Source organism: Sphaerodactylus townsendi, linkage group LG02, assembly GCF_021028975.2.
Source record: "Sphaerodactylus townsendi isolate TG3544 linkage group LG02, MPM_Stown_v2.3, whole genome shotgun sequence".
In the NCBI taxonomy this organism is placed as follows: Eukaryota; Metazoa; Chordata; class Lepidosauria; order Squamata; family Sphaerodactylidae; genus Sphaerodactylus; species Sphaerodactylus townsendi.
The window spans coordinates 136,893,343-136,915,526 of NC_059426.1; the positions used below are offsets into that span (position 1 = coordinate 136,893,343).

General features: G+C 41.5%; 1 protein-coding gene across 14 annotated transcripts in view; it reads left to right on the forward strand.

Annotated features, from left to right (window-relative positions):
* The first annotated feature begins 4,824 nt into the window (after positions 1-4,824).
* Positions 4,825-22,184, forward strand: part of NPAS3 (neuronal PAS domain protein 3) — an 875,259-nt gene continuing 857,899 nt past the window's right edge. For 4 of the 14 annotated variants that reach the window (XM_048484757.1, XM_048484760.1, XM_048484758.1 and 1 more), the window contains exon 1: positions 8,590-9,235. In XM_048484757.1, the coding sequence (XP_048340714.1) occupies positions 8,970-9,235 (266 nt within the window). In that variant the 5' untranslated portion in view covers positions 8,590-8,969. Of the gene's footprint in view, positions 5,460-8,589; positions 9,327-22,184 lie in introns of those variants that run through there. The other 10 variants (XM_048484763.1, XM_048484765.1, XM_048484767.1 and 7 more) reach the window with 8 other exon arrangements.

Consider the following 22,184-nt stretch of genomic DNA (forward strand, 5'->3'; position numbering starts at 1 on the left):
CATAGACACTGAAGCTCGATTTTCAAATCGTGGTATTTAGTGACCTTCTTGTGTTCTTTTTCAATGACCCTGCTGCTGCTGCTGTTTTTATTATTTTTATTATTTTGTGATCCAACCTGGAATCTTTGGAGAAGTATATTAATTTCTGACATAAATACATTTGATTGATTTACTGGTTGCACCCTCAGCCTGCCTCTGACATCCATGCCTTGGCACTCCTCTGGAGCAAATGCCTATGATGGGTTTAAATTCAATTTGGAAATGTTAGTTGGTGCAGAATGTCATAGCCAGGCTGTTGCACAACATTAGCACAGGCAAGAACACATTACACTGATATTAAAACAACTACATTTGCTTCCCAGGTGTTTCTGGGATACATTTACAGGACTGGTGAATCTGTAAAGCTTCAAATGTCCTAGGTCTGGTATTTCCTAGACAGTACCTTTTCCCATACAAAGATATCTTGCAATCAGCTGAGGAGAACTTGCTTAAGATGCTAATTCACAAGAAGGCTGGATTAGCTTCTATGGGTAGCAAGCCCCGTCAGTGGTTGGGGAGACCTGGCAACCCAGTCTCTGAAATTCCTACAGAACGTTAGAGGGCCTTTTTTGAGAGAGAGAGAGATTCATCTGGGTGGTTCCACACCCCCATTCTGTTGAGGCATCAACCCCTTTTGTCTCCATGGGCTTTTAATAGTCTTTCATGCACACTCTGCTTTTATATTATCATGTTATGAAGTACTGTACAAATTGTCATATTCCAAGATGCCATTTTGATGTTTTATTACTTCATTGTTTTCTTAGTCAATTGGTATTGTTTGGATTTTTAAAGTTAAGTTGTAGGCTTTGAAAGCGTTTCATACATCGTGCGGGCGAGCCAGTAAATATGTACAGAAACAGATACTAGATGGGGCTATATGTCATGTTTCTCCCATAGCTACAGCATACAGAGCCATAACTGTGGAAAGTCTTAGAGAGGAAGAGACACCTGTTGCAAACTTACCATTGTCATGGGCCTAGATGGATCTTTGGGTAACACCTTTGGGTAGTTGAAATGTTAGGGTGCTGCCAGAGTTGAGTTTTTATTATAGGTGATGGCTGGAATTCTTATGTAGCTCGGTTTATAATTATTTTAATCAATCCCAGTTCTTTATCTGACTTGATTTTAACTTGCAAGTTACCTCAAAAGTAGTCTGAAGGGAGTATTAAAAACTAGATACCAATGCCCCTACGATGGGTGGATAATGAAAATGGCTACCACAAGCACTTTTAATTTTACACAGCATTATTCCCCATGTACGACCCTATATTCATGCCAGTATTATACTGCACTGTGAGAAAAAGGGAAGGCACTGTTCAGAAGTCTTTAATCATTCCTCTAGCCATTTATTGACCTGCTCTCTAAAGGCCATATACACATCTTGATCCGCATGCAAAATTCCTATTGATATCAATGAGAGAGCTCTGGGCAGATGGAAGAGAGCTCGAGACCCTTACCATTTAAAATATGTCAATTAGAGGGAAAATATATGCAGACCACACTTGTTTAAACAATCTGCAAACGTCTCTATTTACTATTGTTCATTAAACAGGGGAGTCTGAGTAACATTTTGGCTAGCGAAGGGGAAGGGAGTGCTTCAGCTAGCAAATTCATATTTTCCTGTGAAGTCTTTATATTTAACACTCAAACAATTGATGTCTCTGTGGTATAAACAGGATAGATAATGAATATAAGTGGGATAGAAAATTAATCCTACTTGTGAGGAAAGAGACAGTCATAATTCACTTAGGCTTCTCAGCTCTTACGTTATGAGGTCTTCAGCTAACTCATGGGATCCATTCCACATCCCACAGATGCTCATTATGAATTCTTTTTATGTGCAACATGTGGGGACTAACTAGTTTCATATCTCTTGGTATTAGCTGAAGTCCAAAGCGTTTTGTATTAAAGCGGAATGCAAACACAGATGCTGTTTAATACAAAGGATTTGAATGCAGACTCTGTTTTATCATTGAATTTCTGTATCTTAATTTGGTTTAGAACAAAAATACTAAAGGGGAAAAAATAAAAAAAATAAAAAAATTATTGATTCCTTGTTATAGAATTGCACTCAGAAGAAAGACCATATTCTGTAAAGTGGACTATTGACACAAAGTATTACAATGTGTGAACATTACTTTGTTAGAAATCTTTGCTTAGTCCTTTCAAAATGTTTTACCATGCCTCTGGTAGAATGCCTGTTTCTTGACAAGCAATGTCTGGAGCTTCCACTGCAAAAACTAATCTTGGCAATACTAAATAATCTGATCAGCAGTACCTACTCTTCTTAGAGTACAGTGTTTGAAATAAGTGGACTTTGATAGTTCTCTATTCCTCACTACCACCACATTTGTGTTAGCAAGTCAGAATCAAAATACCACAATTGGTCACAGAATAGCTAAAAGGGAGCCATCCTCTTTCCCAAGCACACATGTACTAAAGATATATGCTGTAGGTGATTCAAGGAAATTCCAGTTTGAGTCTCTAGTGTCTTGTGTGAATCCCTAAAACAGATCTTAAATAAGAGCAAAATTTGTCCATTGAGAGCGGATATTCTAAGGAGCCAGTAGAATAGATCACATAGTCTTTCCGCAGGATTCCAATTTAACATTTCAAAAGGAACATATATGGAAGCAGTGTGTAAATTCCAGACACAGAAACAACTTGAGCATTCCTTACACACAAGATCCTTTTCAAATTAAATTGGATGCCTGGTAAGAGCAAATGCAGTTTATTGTGTTTATTAGGGGTTTTTTTTAAATGTCCAAAGTGAAGGAGAGGAGACTGATGTGAGCCACTTTGGGCTCCCACTGGAGTGAAAGGTGGAATATAAATAAATAAAAAGCAAATGCTGAGTTTTCCATTCCTTAAGTCTGTCAAACGGAGAAAGGGGGAATGCATTTATAGAAACAACTGTCTTCACCAAGGCTACTATGTCAGATAACAAGTGGGAGCTTGCATGTTCCTGCTACCATATATCAAGATCAGAAACCTCACATCTCAGGAAGAAAGGTTATAGCTCATCCCTCTCCCTGTGGTGCTATGGGAGGGCATCTTAATGTTGAAACAAATGTAACATTCCACCTATTAATACAATTCTCCATAGGCATGTATCAGAGGCACCATGAATCCCATGAATGTTTAGATTGGCTCTCACACTAAATTATAGAGGACAAAAATATTTTGGTAGGAAGACTGATAACAAAGTGAATTGAAAGTTAGAAGCCTGACGGAAGAAACTGAGGGAGATAAAGAAATCCCATGAGAGTAACTCTCATGTGCATGTCTGTAATAAAAGTTGCCCCTCTTGATAGGCAGGAGTCTATGAAAGCAAACAACTGCATTGCCTATTAAAGACAGATGTGTCAGGAAGAAAAGCCAGCAGATATGGTATGTGCCATCCTTATTCAAGAGTCTCAGGTTACTTGTTCAGTTTTAAAAAGAGATGTTCTGTGCACATGTGGTAAACCTACATAAGGTATCCCCCTCAATTTATGCACCATGAACTAGGTAATTTAAAACCCACGCACAAATATAAATGTGCAGACTGACAGTGTGTGTGTGGCTTCTGATTACTTATGGTCAAATTTAAACTCCGCTGATAAGTGGTCGCACCAACCTTGCACTTAATATACCCTCTCTTGGGAGGGTGCTAGCACTTCATTCTTCTTCCAACTGCCCTGACACCTGAATGGACCTGCCCTGTTGACAGGACGCACCAGGTGCAAGCGCAGCGGCCGGCTCCACTAAATCACTCATAGAAACCCGGGACTGCAGTGCTTTTGCTTAACGCCAGGGGAGTCCGCCCGCAGCTTCGGCTGAGTAAATACCTTTCCCCTCGCTGACGCCCGCGACTCCCGTGCAAGGAAGAGCTTGCGAGAGTGGGAAAGGCATGAAGTCTGGGGCGGCTACCGCTGCACGCATTCCAGCGCCTGGTCCGGCACTGCTACCCAGGAGGGCGCCCTTGAAAAGCCGTGCTCACAGACACACGCGAGCTCGTGTCCTGTTTTGCAAGGCTAGCTGGCTGCAGTTCCCTCCTGTTTTGTTTGCTATGCAGCACCCAGGAAGCTTTTAAGGAGACAAGGAATGTAAATTTGTCCCATCGTGCCTCAATTTGCACAAAAGCACTGCGCTTCCCCCTGCGCTTTAGAAGTAAGCTTGAATAGGGTTTAACCGAACTTCTGCATAACTAAAATGGCAACCCGCTTCAAGTGGGTAAAGAGCCGGCTGGTACCCACCATGTGCGCGACTGGTTTCTAGATCGCCCCCAGACCAGTTTTAGGGACGGCGAATCGCTACGAGAGACTCAGTTGGTGAGCGCAGAGCCGGCGAACCTTCTCCCTCCTCAGCACATTTGTTCCTGCTCAGTAGGGTGCGTTTGCGAAAGGCTTTCTTGCCCTGCTCTGAACAGTATAATTGATATGTTGGAGCGGCAAAGAGGATCGGTGCACACAGGCGTGCACACGCACATGCCCCCCCTTCTAAGTTTGAGCAGCAATCACAGCGGAGCTCACTGGGAGGGCAGGAGAGCCACTCGCCTGTAGTAAAGAACAAACTCTGTCTTACACAAAAGCAGGGAGAGGGGACGCACAGAAAGGGGGTGGCGGGGGGAGCGGAGCGGGAAAGCCAGCGAGTTCCTAACAACTTGCGCTGGACCAAGTCCTCTTCTTCCTCCTCCTCCTCCACACTCTTTTTTGTTTTGGGAGCTGGGGATCTTCCCCTCCTTTTCCTCCCCCGCCCCTTTGCCTGTGGGTCGGCAACATTTCTGAAAACCCGAGAAATCCAGCAAGGCTTGCGTTTGGAGGGCGGAGGGAGGGGGCAGGGCGACCCTGGCTGCCCATCATTTTCACAGCCACGCTCAAGTAACGGCGCCCCTCTCCTCGCCTCTCGCTGTCCCTTCTCGGCTTGGACTCCGGCGGAGGGTCTAGCGACAACAGTGCCTGCGCTTTGGAGAGATTCCCCACGCCCGCCCTCTGGATCGCTCCCTCTGTGGCGGCTTCCCGCGCTTCTCCCTCAAATCCTGACACGTTGCATGTTTGCAAATTGGTAAAAAAAAATACCTTCCCTCCCCGCTCGGCTTCGCGCTAAGGCCCCCTCCCCAATCTCAGCCTAGTAGCTCAGATCAAAGCGCTTCGCCTCCCTCCCAGTGGTCGCCGCTCACTAATGGGATTGCAGTGTGCCTGCCTCTGCTGCTGCAGCCGCCGGAGGGAGAGGAGCTGCTCTACCTCTTCACCGACACTCGCTGGGTGCTGAGCCGCGGGGATGATCCGGATCTTCCCGGATTTCAGCGTGCAGGTGACTGCGGCTGCGGCCGGCGGAGCAGCGGGAGGAGTGCCGGCCGGACCGGGCATGGGGAGAGCCAGCACCGCAGCCAACGGGAATCCGCAAAACGTCCAGGGCATCACTTCCTATCAGCAACGGTGAGTGCAGAATCCAAGAGGGGGTGTGCGTGTGTACGATCGTCTGGGTTAGGCTACTTCACTTTCTTGCCCGGCTTTGTGTTCATCTTCCCCTTCGTGCTGTTGAATGCTTATGGGAATGCAAATACTAAGCCAAACGGACCTCTGGAAAACGGTGGCCGGCAATGTTCTGGCTGCTTGAGGTTGGGAAATAACAATAGCAAAGGAGAAAGTGAAATTCCCGGTAGGCTGAGGGGTGGAATTTGTACACCCTCCTCCACTTCTGCTGCTGCAAAGTTTAGGATCCCGCCTGCTTCTCCTTTCTCAAGCAGGGATTTCTCAATGTCAATGTCTTGTACAAACCCCACAGCGTGGCAGCCAAGAGGTGTAATTGATCTCGCTAGGGTGATTGATAATTTGTTTTCAATTGAGCAAGATAGAGTTTTCACTTGACGTTTCACCCTTGCAGTTCCACACTTTTATTGCAGCGGTATTAGCATGTCACCTGTTAGACGGGGGAAATCTAGCAGGAAGCCCTGAGTGGGCTCAGCACTGATAAGTATTCATCCGAAATGCATTCTAATGCAAATTTCAAGATTCACAGACAGCTTCTTTAGGAGGGGGAAAGTCATAATGCAGTTTAAAGATCTTTCTCACCTTTTCATCCCCCCATTCCCCTTCCACTAATTCACAGACAGGTGCTAATGCTAAAGTGAGGCTTAATTGCATGACAGACACTTCTTTGTTTAACATTTATGAAGTTTTTGTTTGGTTTTCTTTGTTAGAAGATAATAGAAAAAGATGTTATGGTCAAAAAGTTGGATGCAAAAGGGAGTTCTCCTGTGAACCGTACAACATTTTATTATTTCTTTTTGTGTTACACATGTGGCTCTAAAAACCTTGTTTTCCATTACCAGATTAAATAAAATATTGGATGAGGGAAAGCTCAATGATTTGTGCAAACATAAACAATCAGTGCTTGAAACTTAAATTTCAAACTTTGCTGGTCAAAACCTCTTGCTTGGAACCACCAATATTTACATTTAAGCGATTCACCTCTCTTTCCACTTGATTTTGCCTACACAGTTAAGTTGAGGGGCAACTTTTTGAAAACAAAATAGTATTTACTTTTTGTGAACTTTCCCGGTGAACATTTGTGAGACTTTTCACTTTCTGCCAAGCAAAAAATTTAAAAAGCAAACTTGAGACTCCTTAAGTCATCTCAAGAAATGTTACAGTACTCTGCTAGCCAACTGATGTTTGAAATTCAAGATCAGCCTTGTTTGGCTTCAAGCAAACATAATAATCCTTTCTATAAAGTAAGTGCAGTATGTGACAGATACAAAGGATAGGGAAAAGTTGGCATGTCAGTTGCCTCCCTTGGTTTTTAATTTTTTTCCACGTATGGAAGAATTCTTAAATTATAGAGGAAGCTTTACTAGGATGCAGTCAAAATAGTTTTATTTGTGAAAGGACAAGTCAGGGGACAACATTTCAGAAATAATGTACTTTTTGCATAAATGGAGGGTGGCTCTTGAGAGTTCATGCTGCGTGGGAAGGAGTTAAAGGGCCAACTTTTTAGTATCACAGTTTAACTGTCTGATTTCTTCTTGAAGGAGAAGAAATTAAAGGGATAGCACTTATTTGATAAATTTCAATTTATTGCTAATTAGCAGTTTATTGCTGATCTATCAAAGAAGGTAGCTATATATTACATATTTATTTATGCAGTCCTAAGGAATGCAGTGCTTTGCATGCTTACTTTGAACTGCTTCTAATAAAACATTCATTGTCTTGGGCTGTGAATACTTGACATTATTAGGGTTTGCTTGTTTCTTTTACAGTTTTAAATCTGTGCACTTTCCTTACTTTGGAAAGGCATAATAAAGTCCTTAACATGTAATTCCAGTTTGAACACATCACATTTTTTCCTTAACCTTTATAAAAATACTCAGTGTTATGATTCTCGCAAAAGTGTTTCAGGATATTGGTAGTACTTCCACACCCTGTAAAAACCATATGACACCTGTTAACTTCATTGTTTTAAGGGGGGATGGTCTCCAGTTTATGAAATCTCGCAGCCCAATGCAGTTAAAAGAACCCTATTTAATTTTTGATAGAAAATCAAGACTTTTTTTTAAAAAAAGTTATTTATTTCTGTTTCTTATTGTAAAAGAATGATTCTTTAAATGGATGGAGATAAATCAGAAGGCTGTGAATAGAGTGCCAACTCTGGAGAGAGTCTGAGCTCGGGGCACTGCTGGCTACAGAGGCTGCCTGTATCTGCTCCTTGGAGCCGGAGGGACATGAGGCAGGTCAAGCTCACTGCCTCCTGAGGCAAAGATCATATTGTTTTGGGTCACTGACTGCGCCCTGCAGTCAAACTTCCAGGCACTTTGCAAAGTACTTGTGCAGCTTATTCGCTTGCCTACCCACACGTGCAGCTGTTGCATTCCTTTGGGTCCCCCCCCCCCCACAAATCCACTTAGAATACCTTTAGTTTCTAAGATTCTGATTCTGTCAGCAATATTGATAACTCACCTTTCCTAATCTGGGAGCAAGGTAGGGGCTGTAACAAAATTACTAAAAAATGATCTGCTTTAAAAAGTCACATGATTATGAAAAATGGTTGGGATCCCTTTTTTCCCAGCGTGTAAAATGCCCCTCTCAGTCCCATCTCTTAATCCGGATATTAGGCGAACAATTTATAAATTGACCCTGTAGGAGTTTGTCGGAACTGTTAGGACCAAAGTGAACTTTCCAGCATGGCTGTGACACGAAATATGAGAGCTGTGGGTGCCGATAGACTGCATACGCGCCCCATATTTGTGTGCAGTCACACGTCTGCTGTCGTATACGGTATTTGGATCTCGGACCAGAATCAGACGCACGTGCCAGTTTGCGTGGCTAGAAGGATCTGCTGCTTTTCACAGACTGTGTACATAAACGCGCGCATGCGAATAGATTTCTACACATCACCCTCCCGAGTGTGTGAACATACGCTGTTTACAATGTGCTTCAAAGCACACCCGGTTCGGTTACATCTTGCGGTACTCGTGCACGATGCTATTCCGCGAATGCATCCCGGGGTTTTTTTGACAGAGTTTAGTCCCAGCGGTGAGCGAAGGGGCGCGTGCGTCCGTCTGCGGTTTCCAGCCTTCCTCTCCCTCTTTCCCCCGCTGCCGTCTCTGCTACTCCAGAGAAGGAAAGTCTGCGAAACTGCAACTGAGTGGCGTTGTTGCGCCGGCAGCCGAGGCTCTCCTGTCCCTCCTCACGCACAAGAGCGAGAGCAGCCGGAGCTGGGGAAGCAGCTGGGCAATGCCCAGAAATACTTTCCCAGCGGTCAAGCCGGGAGAGCCCTGACTTCTCACTCCCCCCCTCCCGCTCCCATGGCCTGGCCTGACTCTTAAGCCGGTCCCGCGGGCCGTGCGCGTGTGTGGCTCGCGGTCCCACCTGCCGGGCGACGCCAATGGCCGGGGCTGCACGCCTTCCTCCCTCGGCTGCGGCGGGCCTCTCGTCGCTGCGCCTGGCATGTCTTCGGAGGCGGCGGAGCCTGGGCTCTCTGCGCTCCTCGGCTTATGGACGGCGGCGGCCAGAGCAGCAGCAGCAGCAGCACCAGCGGCGCTAGCGAGCGAGCAGAGCGAAGCGACCTGCGCCAGGACCGCTGCGCCGGGGAGCGGGAGCCCGCCATGCATTGGCCTCAGTACTTTTCCTCAGCCTGCCTGTCTAAGCAGGGCCATTGCCGCCGCCGCCGCCGCTAGACACAACACCACACGGCAACACCAGGAGGGGGAAAAGTAAGGGAGAGAGAGGAAAAAGGGGGGGAAAGCCCGGGAAGATGGCGCCCACCAAGCCAAGCTTTCAGCAGGATCCTTCCAGGCGAGAACGGTAACACTTTCTCTGTATTGAACCTGCGGCAGCCGCAGCGCCTGCCTGGGTCTGTGGCCGCCGCCGGCTGCCTGGGGTCTGGGTTGGTTGGCTTACATGCCCGGGAAAGGAAAGGGAGGAGGGAGAGGAGAGGCAGACGGCGGCGACTGCCCTCTCCGCCTGCAAACGCCTGCTGGTGCTTCTGGGTCTGGGGAGTTTCTCTTGGTGCATGCATATTTGTCTGCTGCTGCTGCTGCCGCCGCCACAGACACAGACACACACGCGCGCAACGTTTGCTAGGCTACCCAGCGGCGGCGGCTGTGCGCCTCCCCACATTGCAGGAGTCGGTGTTTGGCTGGCCGCATTGGCGGGAGAGAAAGAAAGGGGGTGTGAGGCGGAATTCCCGGGAGGCAACTTTTCGGCTGGCTGGTCTCGACGAGGCGGGTGGGGGCGGGGATGGGGGGGTGGGGTTGGAATAGACAGAGCGGACGGGGAGGGGGCGCGTTGGAGAGGCGGAGAGCTTGCGCCAGGCCCAGGGTGGGTTTGTGCAGCTAGGCCAAAACTACAGGAGAGGAGCTCGCTTAGCGACTCTTCGCAACTGCTTGGGCAAGTTTGGTTGGAGCGCCGCGACAATTTCGCCCTGCCCAACGTTTAACCTTCCCCTCGTCTCCAGCCTTTTGGGATCAGCCGAGGTGTGTGTGTGTGGGGGGGGGGGGGCGCTTAGTTCTCAACTTGTTTATTGCACGATGGAGATGCTACAGTAACTACGAGAAGAGTTTATCGTGGCAGTGAGTGCGAGATGGGTGGTCCCTTAAGGCTCTGCAGCCCTTCTGTTTTCGCTTTTCGTCCCCATGCACTTTTTTGCTGTTGATCCCGGTCGGGCTGTGTGGCTGATGACATGATTGCAGCTGTCGTTTTAGTAAAAAAGTAAAGTGCATCTTCAAAGAAGGGCTCATGGATGGAAGGATTGGTAGAGGTTCGATTGCCTGGCCACTGAGAGTAACAGGCACATCTGGAAGAGCCCTTAGAAACAATGGGAGGGTGTATGAATGGCAACTTGAGGGGTGAAAAATATGAGCACTTTTGAAGGCAAAGGAAAGCAAGTCAGCTGCCCCTCTTTTGCAGAGCCATAAAGGAGTTAAGTTGAACTAAGGTTTAGCCCAAGAAGCTGTTTTCTTTGAGCATGTGCAGAATGCTTTCCCCGTGAAAGAGTAATGGCAACCTATACCCTACTTATAACTGAAGCAAAGGGTCAGCACTTAGAATGGGCTGGCTGAAACCCCAAGGCTTTTAAAATACAGACCAATCCTTGCAAAGCAGAAAGGGGAGAGGAACGGATGCAAGACATGGGCCAAAAATCACAAGGATACATTGTAAACAATTGAGAGTGGCTAGGAGGTTGCCATGGGTACTAAGAGACTCTGAGCCCCCAGAGTAGAATGGTTGTGGAGTGACAGTCCCGTTGCCGCAAGGAATGACAGCTCCCTCTGTGTCTACCCACCGCTAAGCTCTGTATAGCAAAGTTAAGAGGCCCACCTGATATTTCTTAATAATGCCTACTGAAATCTTCATTTCAGGGGCATCTGGCCAAAGAAAGGCACAGGCGTATATATCAGTTTCCTCTTTTGCTCTGGTATTAAACCAATGAGCTAAGTAGATGAAGCGGTGAGGAAGGTTTCTAATTAAGATGTAAAATGAAAACTACCTTTGCATGTCATTTAAAAATATTCTGCCAAACATTTTGAATTAATCCACCAGGAAAATTTAAAGAATGCTTTCTTGTTTTAATGCTCCAATCAGCATATCAAAGAAGAGGTTAAATGTAAATTTGTATGCTCACTTGAACAGTGTTTGTGGGTATACTTTATACAGCAGTTGAACTGAAGTGCTGGAGTTGAGTTGGTTTAGTTTTATTTTATATCTAGGTTTAAATCCAACTGTGCTTGCCTTTGATCATATCCTTGCATAGGGGTTTTGTTTATAGAATAAACTGTTGCATTTTGTACCTTCAGCAGTGTTGAGATATGTTCATGTTGGCATTGCATCTAGATGAAATTTCTAAAAATCAGACATTCAGTGTTCTTTTATTTCTCTTTAGCTATGAACATTCAACATTTTCCTTCCAGTAATTCTAAAAGTATTTGGATATTTACTAATAATGTCTTTAGCAGCCTGCTGGTTTCCCACATGTAGAGTTTATGTACTGAGAAGGAAAAAAAAGCAAACCAGTGTGCTCCATCTCTCCCCCCCCCCCTTTACAACAGACAATTCTGCTTTCTTCTCTATGAGCTTGGTACTATATTAGTAATAAGTGTATTTGCTGGGACGGCTTTAGTAATCTCTCCAGCAGAGGCATATTTGTGTGCCATTTTGGGAATTTTTCTGAGATAGGAATCTTGAAGATAGAATTAATTTCTAGGGGAAACTTCATAGCCTGTGCATGAGTGCTTTCTTTATCACCTGTCTCCATTTGGCATTCGAAGAAGCTAAATCAAAGTGTGCGATTTGTTATTCTGCTCCACTTGAGAGCTGTACTAAATAACACTTGGTCTGAAATTCTGATTGAAGTTGTAGGAGGATATACTGTATTTAATTTAATGCCCTTTAATAGCATATTCTTGTTCAGCTCTGATGCTGTCATCTTAAAGGTTGGATCAGAGTAGTTTTATCCTGTAGGGAGTAGGAGGAGTGGTAATTTCAGGGGGGAAAGTTGCCTAAATGCATGAAACACTAATAATTCCAAGCTTGGCCGTATGTCCAGATAGTTGTTTCGTGTCCGGAAGTCTTACTTGTTGACATAATCTGCAATATTTTGCACGTTTTAGGATTCAGTGGCCTATACGTTATTGTTGGGATTTCTGCATAAGATGTTCTGTCCCATAATACTGTTTCTGAAATTAAAGATTATCTAAAATAATGAAATATTAATATATTCTTAAAATAAACTCCATATTTCACTGAGGTGTTGAATGCAGTAGATTGACTGCTTTTTCTAAAACTGCTGTTTCTAATGGCATAGTTTATTTTACTACTTTCTCGCTAAGTATTATATGCTTCTGCAGTCTTGCAAACTGTTATACATATTGTCCCATTAAGCCAAGTAGGACTTTGATATGTTAACTACATGCTGAATTGTAGCTGGAATCCTGTGTTCACATAAACACAGGTTCCACGAAAATCAGTGAGACTCCCTAGTATGTATAGTAGGAATGCTTTGCTTTTTATTAAAATTTAAGAATTCATTTTGCAGAAGTAAGACATTTACAAATGTTTGCATGTTCTGAATAGTAAGAGGTTTAAAATTAGTGGGTAGTCTTTCATGTTTGGTATTATTATTATTATTATTATTATTATTATTATTATTATTATTATTATTATTATTATTATTATTATTATTATTTATTCCACTTTTATACCGCCCTCCCCCAAAGGGCTGGTAGGCAGTGGACATTTAAAAAAACTTTTTATTTAGTTAATTATTTGAAAAAGGTGACCTGATTTAAACTTGTTGCACTTTTTTCTGAAGTGTTATAGAGATGCCAGCAGTTCAAAACCAGCCGAGGATTATCCAATTGTATCCCCAAAAGAAATAAAAATGACATGCATGTATAATGCATGTAATACGCCGGCAGTGATTTGTAAAGCAAACTGTGTTACTGCTGTTAAGTAAAGGGGGAAAAAACCTTTTTGGTATTTCTTTCTAGAGTATATGCTTAAATACAGCAGTGATAAATGATGATATGCATTGTCTAACACTTGCTTTTATATAAATAGCTTCAGAAGATTGCTTAAATGATAATCGAAAATATGAAATAGGGTGGCCTTCATATCACAAGGCCAAGGGTCTACAAATGGAAAAACTGAAATAATGAAATATTTCCAAGGCAACAGACTGTCAACAAGAACTGTAATGCATGGGCATATCATAGAGGTACCAGAGAGGATATTAGATCTTATAGCTCTAGAGCTAGGAGTTATAATGACCTTTATTAAATAGAGCCTCCCACATTACCACACTATCTGTGATTCCTGATTTATGGATTAACAGTCACACTGATGTTCACAATTTGAAACCCTCACCTACCATATTTGATTTGATGAATTTTTACTTACTGGAATCATACATTATTTAGGGTCCATATGAGTGTATTGATCATATACACTCATATGGATCTTCACAGCCCAAAGTTCTGCTAATCAAAATGTACAAACATGTTTGATAACCAATTTTCTAAAAAATAAACATCTCCTAAAATTGCAGTTAGATACCATTATAGTTACCTGCTCATCTGTAGTGAGTAGCAATTCCTTTTGCGCAAACGGTTTGTCAGAGGGATCCCAGGGTCTTGTGTAACACATTGAAGGTGGTTTGGTATAACCTTTTTAACTACAGCAGTATTGTAAACATTAAAGAACTGGATGCTCAGCTTCAGTATTAAACTGTAAAGCTGTTAGGGCCACTCTAAGTGTAGGTATTATTTAGATATTCTTATACTATTTTTTCTATTACACCTGAATTTTAGGCTGAAGAATATTAAATATTTCTTTCTTAAAATGTAGAAAGTTTTTGTGGGTGGGTGGGTGGGTGGGAGGGAGTTTTGTTACACTTTATACAAGTGGTGGTTATTATAAAGGAAAATAAGTTTTAATATCTGAATTGTATGGGGAAATATCAAATTTGACAGTAACTTTGGTAATGTTTATGTAAGTGTAATGACATTTGTTTGACGTTTGTATATGAGTAGGAATTAAAAAAGCTGAATATTTAACATATGTTAGTTATTATTTGGAGGTTTGCCTGACAGACACTAATGGTGTTTAGCAGCATCATGTTGTTATAATGGAATCTTTGTATAGGAAATTAAAAGTTTTTTAGGATCATGATTCTCTAGTAGAATACGTTACATGTATAAGATGAAATATAGTGTTATACCAAAATACGTTAGTTTGTATATTAGTGCATAAATTGCCTTCTTAAGTGTCTAATTCTAAACACATTTACTTTGAACTAAATCTCATTAATTTAGTTAAAGCTCATTTCTCTGTAACTTTAGAGAGGACTTCAGCCTTAGAATTATTGTTTTTAATTTAGAATACTATTATTCCATAGATTTTTTAAATATATATATGTATATTCTTGGTTATTTTATGAGGGCTGAGGAGTTTACAGTACAATCCTGAGAACTCTTTCCTGGGAGGAAGCTCCATTGACTAGACCTCAGCAGGATTTTGAGTAGACTATTTTGGATTGTTCTGATAAACTGGTATTTTAAAAGTGATGTTTCTGTTTTCAGTTCTTGTAATGCCTTGTTCTGTCAGAATGAAATACTTCACTGAATGATGTCCATGGAATTTGTAGGATGAAATGATAGTTGCTTCTGTGTCAGATATTATAATATGGTAGCCACCATGACCAGTAGTTTCACCATCTACAACATGCCTGTGAAATAAATAGTACTCCCGTGGCCATTTCCGTGGCCTTTCCGTGGCCTTTCCGTGGCCATTTCCGTGGCCTTTCCGTGGCCTTTCAGTATAAGTGTTTGTTAATAATTTATTGCATAGTTGTACATTATATTGAATGATATTACATTTAAAGATATACTATACTGGGAATACTATCTTTTAGATTGAAAAAATCAATTAGGGTTGACAGGGAATATAAATTCAAGTCCTGTTGTCATTTAATAAAAACAAGGTTTAATTGTGTATTCATTTAATTAGAACAAACCTCTTAACATATTCATTTTTAGTGTATATTTTGCCACATTTTTCTTCTTCTGTCAGGTTTAGTTCTCTTACTTCAGCCATAGTATCTGTAGTCGTGCTCTCTGAAAGCAAACTCAGAAACAAATATAGACTGATCATTTATTCAAAGAACCCCTACATGGGTTTAATCCTGTTTGATTTATGAAGTTCAGATTTGTGTTTTTATGCATAAATGGAACACTTCTATCATATTGAAAGAATGATTTTTATTTCACTTAGTGTAACAGAAGACTTGTTCAAGTGAACAGAGATGCTCAGAGTTATTTCAGAACTAATTCAGAATTGTTCTCCTGAATTTTTTAAAACGTGAATTATTACATAGCAGAGGTAGCTCAGAATGATTTAAGTGTGCTGTCTTATTTGTTTGGAATGAATACTGAACTAACCAGAGTTTGCATGGTGAAGAACATGACCATACCTTGCCTTTGTGTAACACTGATGCTGGCGTGAATGTGAAGTGGAACAAAGACTGGTCAAATTCCTTTCCATTTCAGTTGCTACAGAACTAATCTTGTATGTATGTGATGTACATAATACATTATCTGACAGTTTGGCTCTCAGAATGGAAGAAGAAAAAGAAGAAGAGTTTGGATATATATCCTACCTTTCTCTCCTGTAAGGTGGCTTACAAGCTTCTTTCCCTTCCTCTCCCCACAACAGACACCTTGTGATATAGGTGGGGCTGAGAGAGTTATGAAGAACTGTGACTAGCCCAAGGTCACCTAACAGGAATGAAGTGGTGCGGAAACACATCTGGTTCACCTGATACGCCTCTGCCACTTGGGTAGAGGAGTGGGGAATCAAACTAGGTTCTCAGATTAGAATCTACCCGCTCTTAACTACTGTACCACGCTGGAAGTGAAGGTGATAGTTCTTCTACATGCAGTACAGATATGCTTAATCAATCATATCTTCATTTTTTTGAGATTTTCTTTCTCCTTTCGTGAAAGGAAAATGTCTGGGCTTTGATGCCTACACATAGAGAGTGTGATGTTTACAGTGCTTTATGACTTATTGAAACGCATGTGCACCCGTGAATGATGATGATTTGCTAGGGGTAGTCCATATCTAAGTGGGACAGGGAAAGATGTATGTGAATGTTTGTCAGGCACAAGAGATACAGACTGATTGACATTTTGTCAATCTATACAGACTGATTGACATTTTGTATGCAACCTGTACATGTGAAACAAAATATATTTATGGGATGGGTTCCACAAAGGGACTTTGCTCGAATCCTGGTATTCCGGGCTTTCTGCCCATCACAGCAGCCATATGGATCAGAGGTTTCAGTTGGGATGGGCAAAATAATTTCTTCTGACATTTTGCTCCTTCCCTCTCCCTACTACAACTCCTGATCCACGTGGGTATTACTCCACACATGTTCCCTGGCTATAGGAATGATCTTTCCCAGGATCAGAAATGACTGCTAGGGGAGAAGGGAAGAGCTGGGAAGTGCTTTCTGCACTGAATCCAATCATATATTTATTTTTAAAAATTTTTATTCAGATAATGACTTCCAATAAAGAAATGAAAAGATCAGAGTTGCTACAAAAATAAAAATCAAATCAATTCATAGCTGACTTAGGGTGACATGTAAGGTAAGAGACATTCAGAGGTGCTTTGCTATTGCCTTCCTATTCATAACAACCCTGATACTCCTTGGTGGTTTCCCATCGAAATTCTGACCAGGACCAACCCTGATTATCTTCTACAATCTAATGAAACTGGGGTAGCCTGAGCTGTCCAGGTCAAGTCGATACATTGTTACTGATCTGTTCACAAATGCCTGAATTATACATTCAGCAGAACTTTCAATTTTTAAAAGCCAATAGAGTAATGGCAGAACGTGATTTGTGAGGGGAAATGTTCTACACTTTGAAAAGGCCCTGCCCGTGTCTCCACGCTCTGAAGTTCTGACAGTGGAGCAGATTATTTTAATGAATGGGTAAGCTAATGTTGGAGAACGTTGTTACTTCAAACTATTTAGGACTTTTAAGGGCAAGCCCGACAGGATTTCAAACTGGAGAATCAGTAGTTCCATACTACAGTCAGTATAATATGATTCAAACACCTTTTTCCCTTCAGTAACCATGGAGGTATTCTGGACCAGATGAAATTTTGGAGAACTTTTAAGGTAGCCTCAGACAGTTCATTACTGTAGTCCACTGTAGAAGTTGCCAATACCTGTATATCTGTAGCCAGGTCAGGCTTCTCTAGGGAAGGTCACAGTTGTCATCTGGCAAAAGGTACTCCTGGTTTTACTGTATTCTGGACATCTGGCAGCAATGGCCGATCCCGCAGAACAGCAAAGTTTTGGAGATTCATAGTGAACGCAGTGCTGTCCAACACAAGTTGCAAAACCCTCATCCAAGATAATCTGAATTCAGATTACTGTGAGTTTTTTTGCTCCCCAAATGGATTTTAAACTGATGTATGTGGGAGTTCTCTGTTAACTAAGTTTTTATGATTTACTTAATTTATTTGTATGTACATTAGATCCATCATGAGTGAGATAGTGGTTAGAGTGCTGGGCTAGGATCTGGCAGACCTGGTTTTTAATCATGCTCTCTCAACCCAACTTGCCTCACAATGTTGTACACTGCTCTGAGTGCCTGAACAAAGGGTCACATAAAATTTACTAGATATTGGGTACAACCTGATTATTTGTCCATATCAGATGCAGTAGCTGGGGAAAAGATGCCTTTCTATAATGATGCCTCTCACCCGACACATGGTAGGGTGGGTTGTTTAACAGAGGATTAGAGACTCTTCCAACTTCACTGAATGTGGCCTTTATAGAGCTATATTTTTGTGAATTTAAACTTATTGATGTACTGCTGCTCAGGTCGCTTCTATTGATTAATAAATACTGGGAAGCAACAATGCAACATAGTCATTCCATATTATATAAAATAGGTTTTTTAATTACTTTTGTTTCCCCTCTATTTAAGTAAAGTTCATTTAAGAACCAGTTTAAAAGATGCAGTTTGTTGTAGAATTATCCTTTTCAGATTGCATGCCACTTAGGCACAGTCGTATCATTTGCTGAATTTTGGAATAAAAGTCTTCCTTTCCCAAGGAAAGAATGGACTTGAAGCATTGTACAGAGAAACAAAATACTCAACCACTTGTAGGTAATAGTCTTTATAGGTCAAGGTGGAGGTCAGTGGAAAGGGCTGAACAACTGAATCTTTACAATATTGGCTGTGGGATAAAAAAGGACTTTTGTAGAATGTGTTGTTTATCTCTTAACCTTCATAATGGCAGAAAGTGGCTGATCCTATTTGTCAGGAGTATCATTGGATACAGAATTGGTTGTTACGCTTCAGTTCTATAAAAACCAGTTCTTCAGAGAGGGATTTTAAAAATTGTTAATATATTCTCTCTTTATTTGTAAGTAATAAAGATAAATTGTATGAAACAGCAGTGAAAAATGTTAATGCCAATCCCTTTTCATTCACTGGTTTTCATTCATCATTTAAAAAAAAAACTTAATAAAGTGTATGTATGGTTCTTGAATAAAACTAGATTACTATAACTTGTCCCCTGAATTTTGACTTCATAAGTAATTTTATGCAAAAACTAGTGCTTGAAGATCTAAGAACTACATTAAAGTATCCTAATTAACTGAATGTTCTCTTTAAAATTAACATCCCTTATTTTGTTAGTGTTTTATAAAAAAACTATAGTATACTTACTGTGTAAATGACTGATGTTAGTTGGAGCTGTGTGCTTACTAAATGTATGTCATTAAAAAGAAAGACTGAAGTAAATGTACAAATATGTGTTTTTAAAACACTTAAAAGAAAAATAGTCTTTACATTGTTTTCAACCAGTGCTTTCTTTTCCTGTTAATATATACGGTTCTTGGTTGCAATATTATATAATGCCAACAGTTTTATGTTGCAATTGGAGGCACCATAGAGTTCAAGTTTTGTATGAAACTGTCTGATGGCTTTCTTATTTACTGTAAGAGAATATTTTGCATTGTATTGTACTGTATTATGAAAGAATAGAACAATCCAGAGAAAATCAAACATGCAGAGATCCCATTGAATTTAATGCAGTTTAAATGCTGAAAATAATGTCCTAACAGTTAATGCCCTGGTGTTTTCCCTTGGCACTTGGGCATTCATACATTATAGACCTAAGCAGATGTTCACAAGTTCATGCATGGTTGGCAGTATGGGACTATGCCATCCAGTCCTTTCACCACCTGACATTAGTGAATCATAAGGTGGTAAATCCATACAGCAGTCCTCTGTCAAAATTGGGTTCATAATTCTATAAAAAAAATCTATTGGGTCCTCATGGGTTGATGATGGGGCCTGGCTCAAAATTTTCATGTCTATGTGTGTCAGCCTAGGGCTTAATTAGTGCATAGTTCTGCTGATTTTAATTGGGCATACCTACACAACATAAAATTGTGTCCCATTGATACCAGCAAAATTACATTCATGTGATTTCTGCTGTCTAGAATGATAACTGATTACCATGGACTTACCTAACCCATCAGAAATCATGGTCAAAGTAATTAGAGTCTAGGTAATTAGAGTCTTTCTACTTAAATGCCAAGTTTATGCGTCTCCCTGTCATATCAAGATAAGAAGATATGTATTATTGGTTAGACCAGGGTAGAATCTTAACAAATGTGGATGTTGTCCAAATGCAATATTATTACTTCCTTGGAATGTTTATTCACATTTTGGATCATGTATATACTCCAAATTATTAAAATAGGATTATGATGAACATGTTCTAGAGTACAGCTGCCATTCAGCAAGTATTTTATTTCAGTTTGCAACAAAACAAACTTTGTATATCATTTCTTAAGATCAAGGTTTCAGTGAAATTATAGTTGATATTACTTCTGAACAAAAATGTGTTCAAAGTTGTAAAATTACTTTGTAATTTGTCTTCCACTAATGTTCTGTTGAAAATCACCATAGGTTTCAATATTTTTAAAGAATCTGGATAAGATTGCTAGAGTTTCATTTGTGGGTTTTTGAGAACATAAGAACATAAGAACAAGCCAACTGGATCAGACCAGAGTCCATCTAGTCCAGCTTTCTGCTACTCGCAGTGGCCCACCAGGTGCCTTTGGGAGCTCACATGCAGGATGTGAAAGCAATGGCCTTCTGCGGCTGTTGCTCCCGAGCACCTGGACTGTTAAGACATTTGCAATCTCAGATCAAAGAGGATCAAGATTTTGTTTTGGTGAGTTTGATTGAATTAAAATATATGATTAGTTTTCTGCAGTGCATCATACAAAAGGTTGCCCTTGAAAAGTGCTCCCCAAATGGTAAAGAATGCTGCAGACAGGTTGTTGATTGGAACAGTTCATAAGCCCCTTTGAGTTCCACAAGGTGGTTGTGGTGGGTAAAATGTATTAATTAAATAGGAACCTTATTAGCCCAGTCTTGGCCCATCCATACTGGCTCCCAACCTGTTTCTGGGCACAATTCAGGGTCCTGGTAAAAAGATACAGTTAGTCCTCTGTGCAAGCACCAGGACATTACTGTCCCATGGGTGATGTAACATCACAGTGTTTACTAGGCAGACTATGTTTATGAAGTGGTTTGTCATTGTGTTCCCCAGTCATGTACACTTTATACCCAGCAAGTTAAGCACTCATTCATCCAGCCTTGGAAGGACGGAAGGCTAAGTCAACCTTGAGCGGACTACCTGAAAGCAACTTCGGCTGTTTCTGCACGGCCGTAAGGGCGCCTCCACGCCGGCAGGAATTCCGCCGGCGTGGAGGTGGAGGCTGTTCGCATGCAGGCATGCGGACGGCCTCTGGAGAGGCCGGCAGGCGGCAGGCGGCTCCGCATGGAGCCGCCTCTTCCCCCCTTCCCTTTACCATGTACCTCTCGTGTCGCCGTCCTTTAAAGGGTTGTTGTTTAGGGTGGCCTGACGCCGCCCTGGGGGAGGGGGAGCGCAGTCAGGTTGCCTGTGCGAACGGCGGCCTGGGAGCGGCGTTTTTACCTCCCCCAGGCCGTCGTTTTTGGCCCGTGCGGAAAGGGCCTTCCATTGTAATCAAACTCAGGTTGTGAGCAGAGCTTTGACTACGGTACTGCTTACCACTCTGTGCCATGGTGCTTATCAGAGTCCTGGTATTGACCTTTAAGGCCCCATTTGGTTTGGGAATAATATACCCGAAAGACCTCTTACTCTCTTATGAATCTACCCGATCGCTTTGAAAGCCTTGCTTGATATTAGGTGAGTGGCAACCTGAGACAGGACCTTTTTGGTCATGTTCCCAAAAATTTCTCTGTCCATCTGTTTCCATCTGTTGCTGTCTTGTGCTAATGGATGAAGACATTTTTGTTTCAGTGATCCTGCCTGCCTGCTGTTATTTCTATGTTGTTGTTTCTATGTATTAGTATGTATTTATCTCTAGTTTTAATGATGTGTTTCTATTGATGTTGATTGTTTTTAAGATGTGACTTTATTATGTGTGTTTTCAATTTGTTAGCCACCTTGTTCGCCCTTGCGAGGGCACAAAAGTGAGGTGTAAAGTTTGTAAAATAAATAAAATTAATTATTTTGGTTTTTCCATGCAATGACTGATGGTTAATACTTTCAGTTTATGGTACCAGTTATAAGGAACACTCAAAATCATTTTAGTTATGAGGAAGGTCAAAATCATTTTAGTGTTGTGTAGCAGTATTCAAAATAATCACAAATGTGTGCATACATTATTGTGATTAACTGCTTGAGAAAAATTATAGTTAATTTTTATATTAATAACTGTAGACCCATGGACCTTTCAAGGAGAACTCTACCTCCCCATGTTTATATTTTAGTGAATACATTTGGTGGCACATGCCATTTTCAGCTAAAGTTAAATTTAAATACGTACAATGAATGGTAATGGGGGGGGGGTTAATTCTGCTATGGAAAAGTAGGCTCATCATTTTTTGCAGGTTTTTATTGTTCTGTGTACATGTAATTTGTTAATCCTGTGAAATTTGTCATAGATAAATTTGCTTGGATTATCTTGTCACTACCGTATCTGCATTCTTTTGTTCATTGCTTATTCATAATTTAACAGTCTGGCAGTGAGCCTTTTTGGGATGCTCACAAAAGATATATGACCTCTACCAGCTG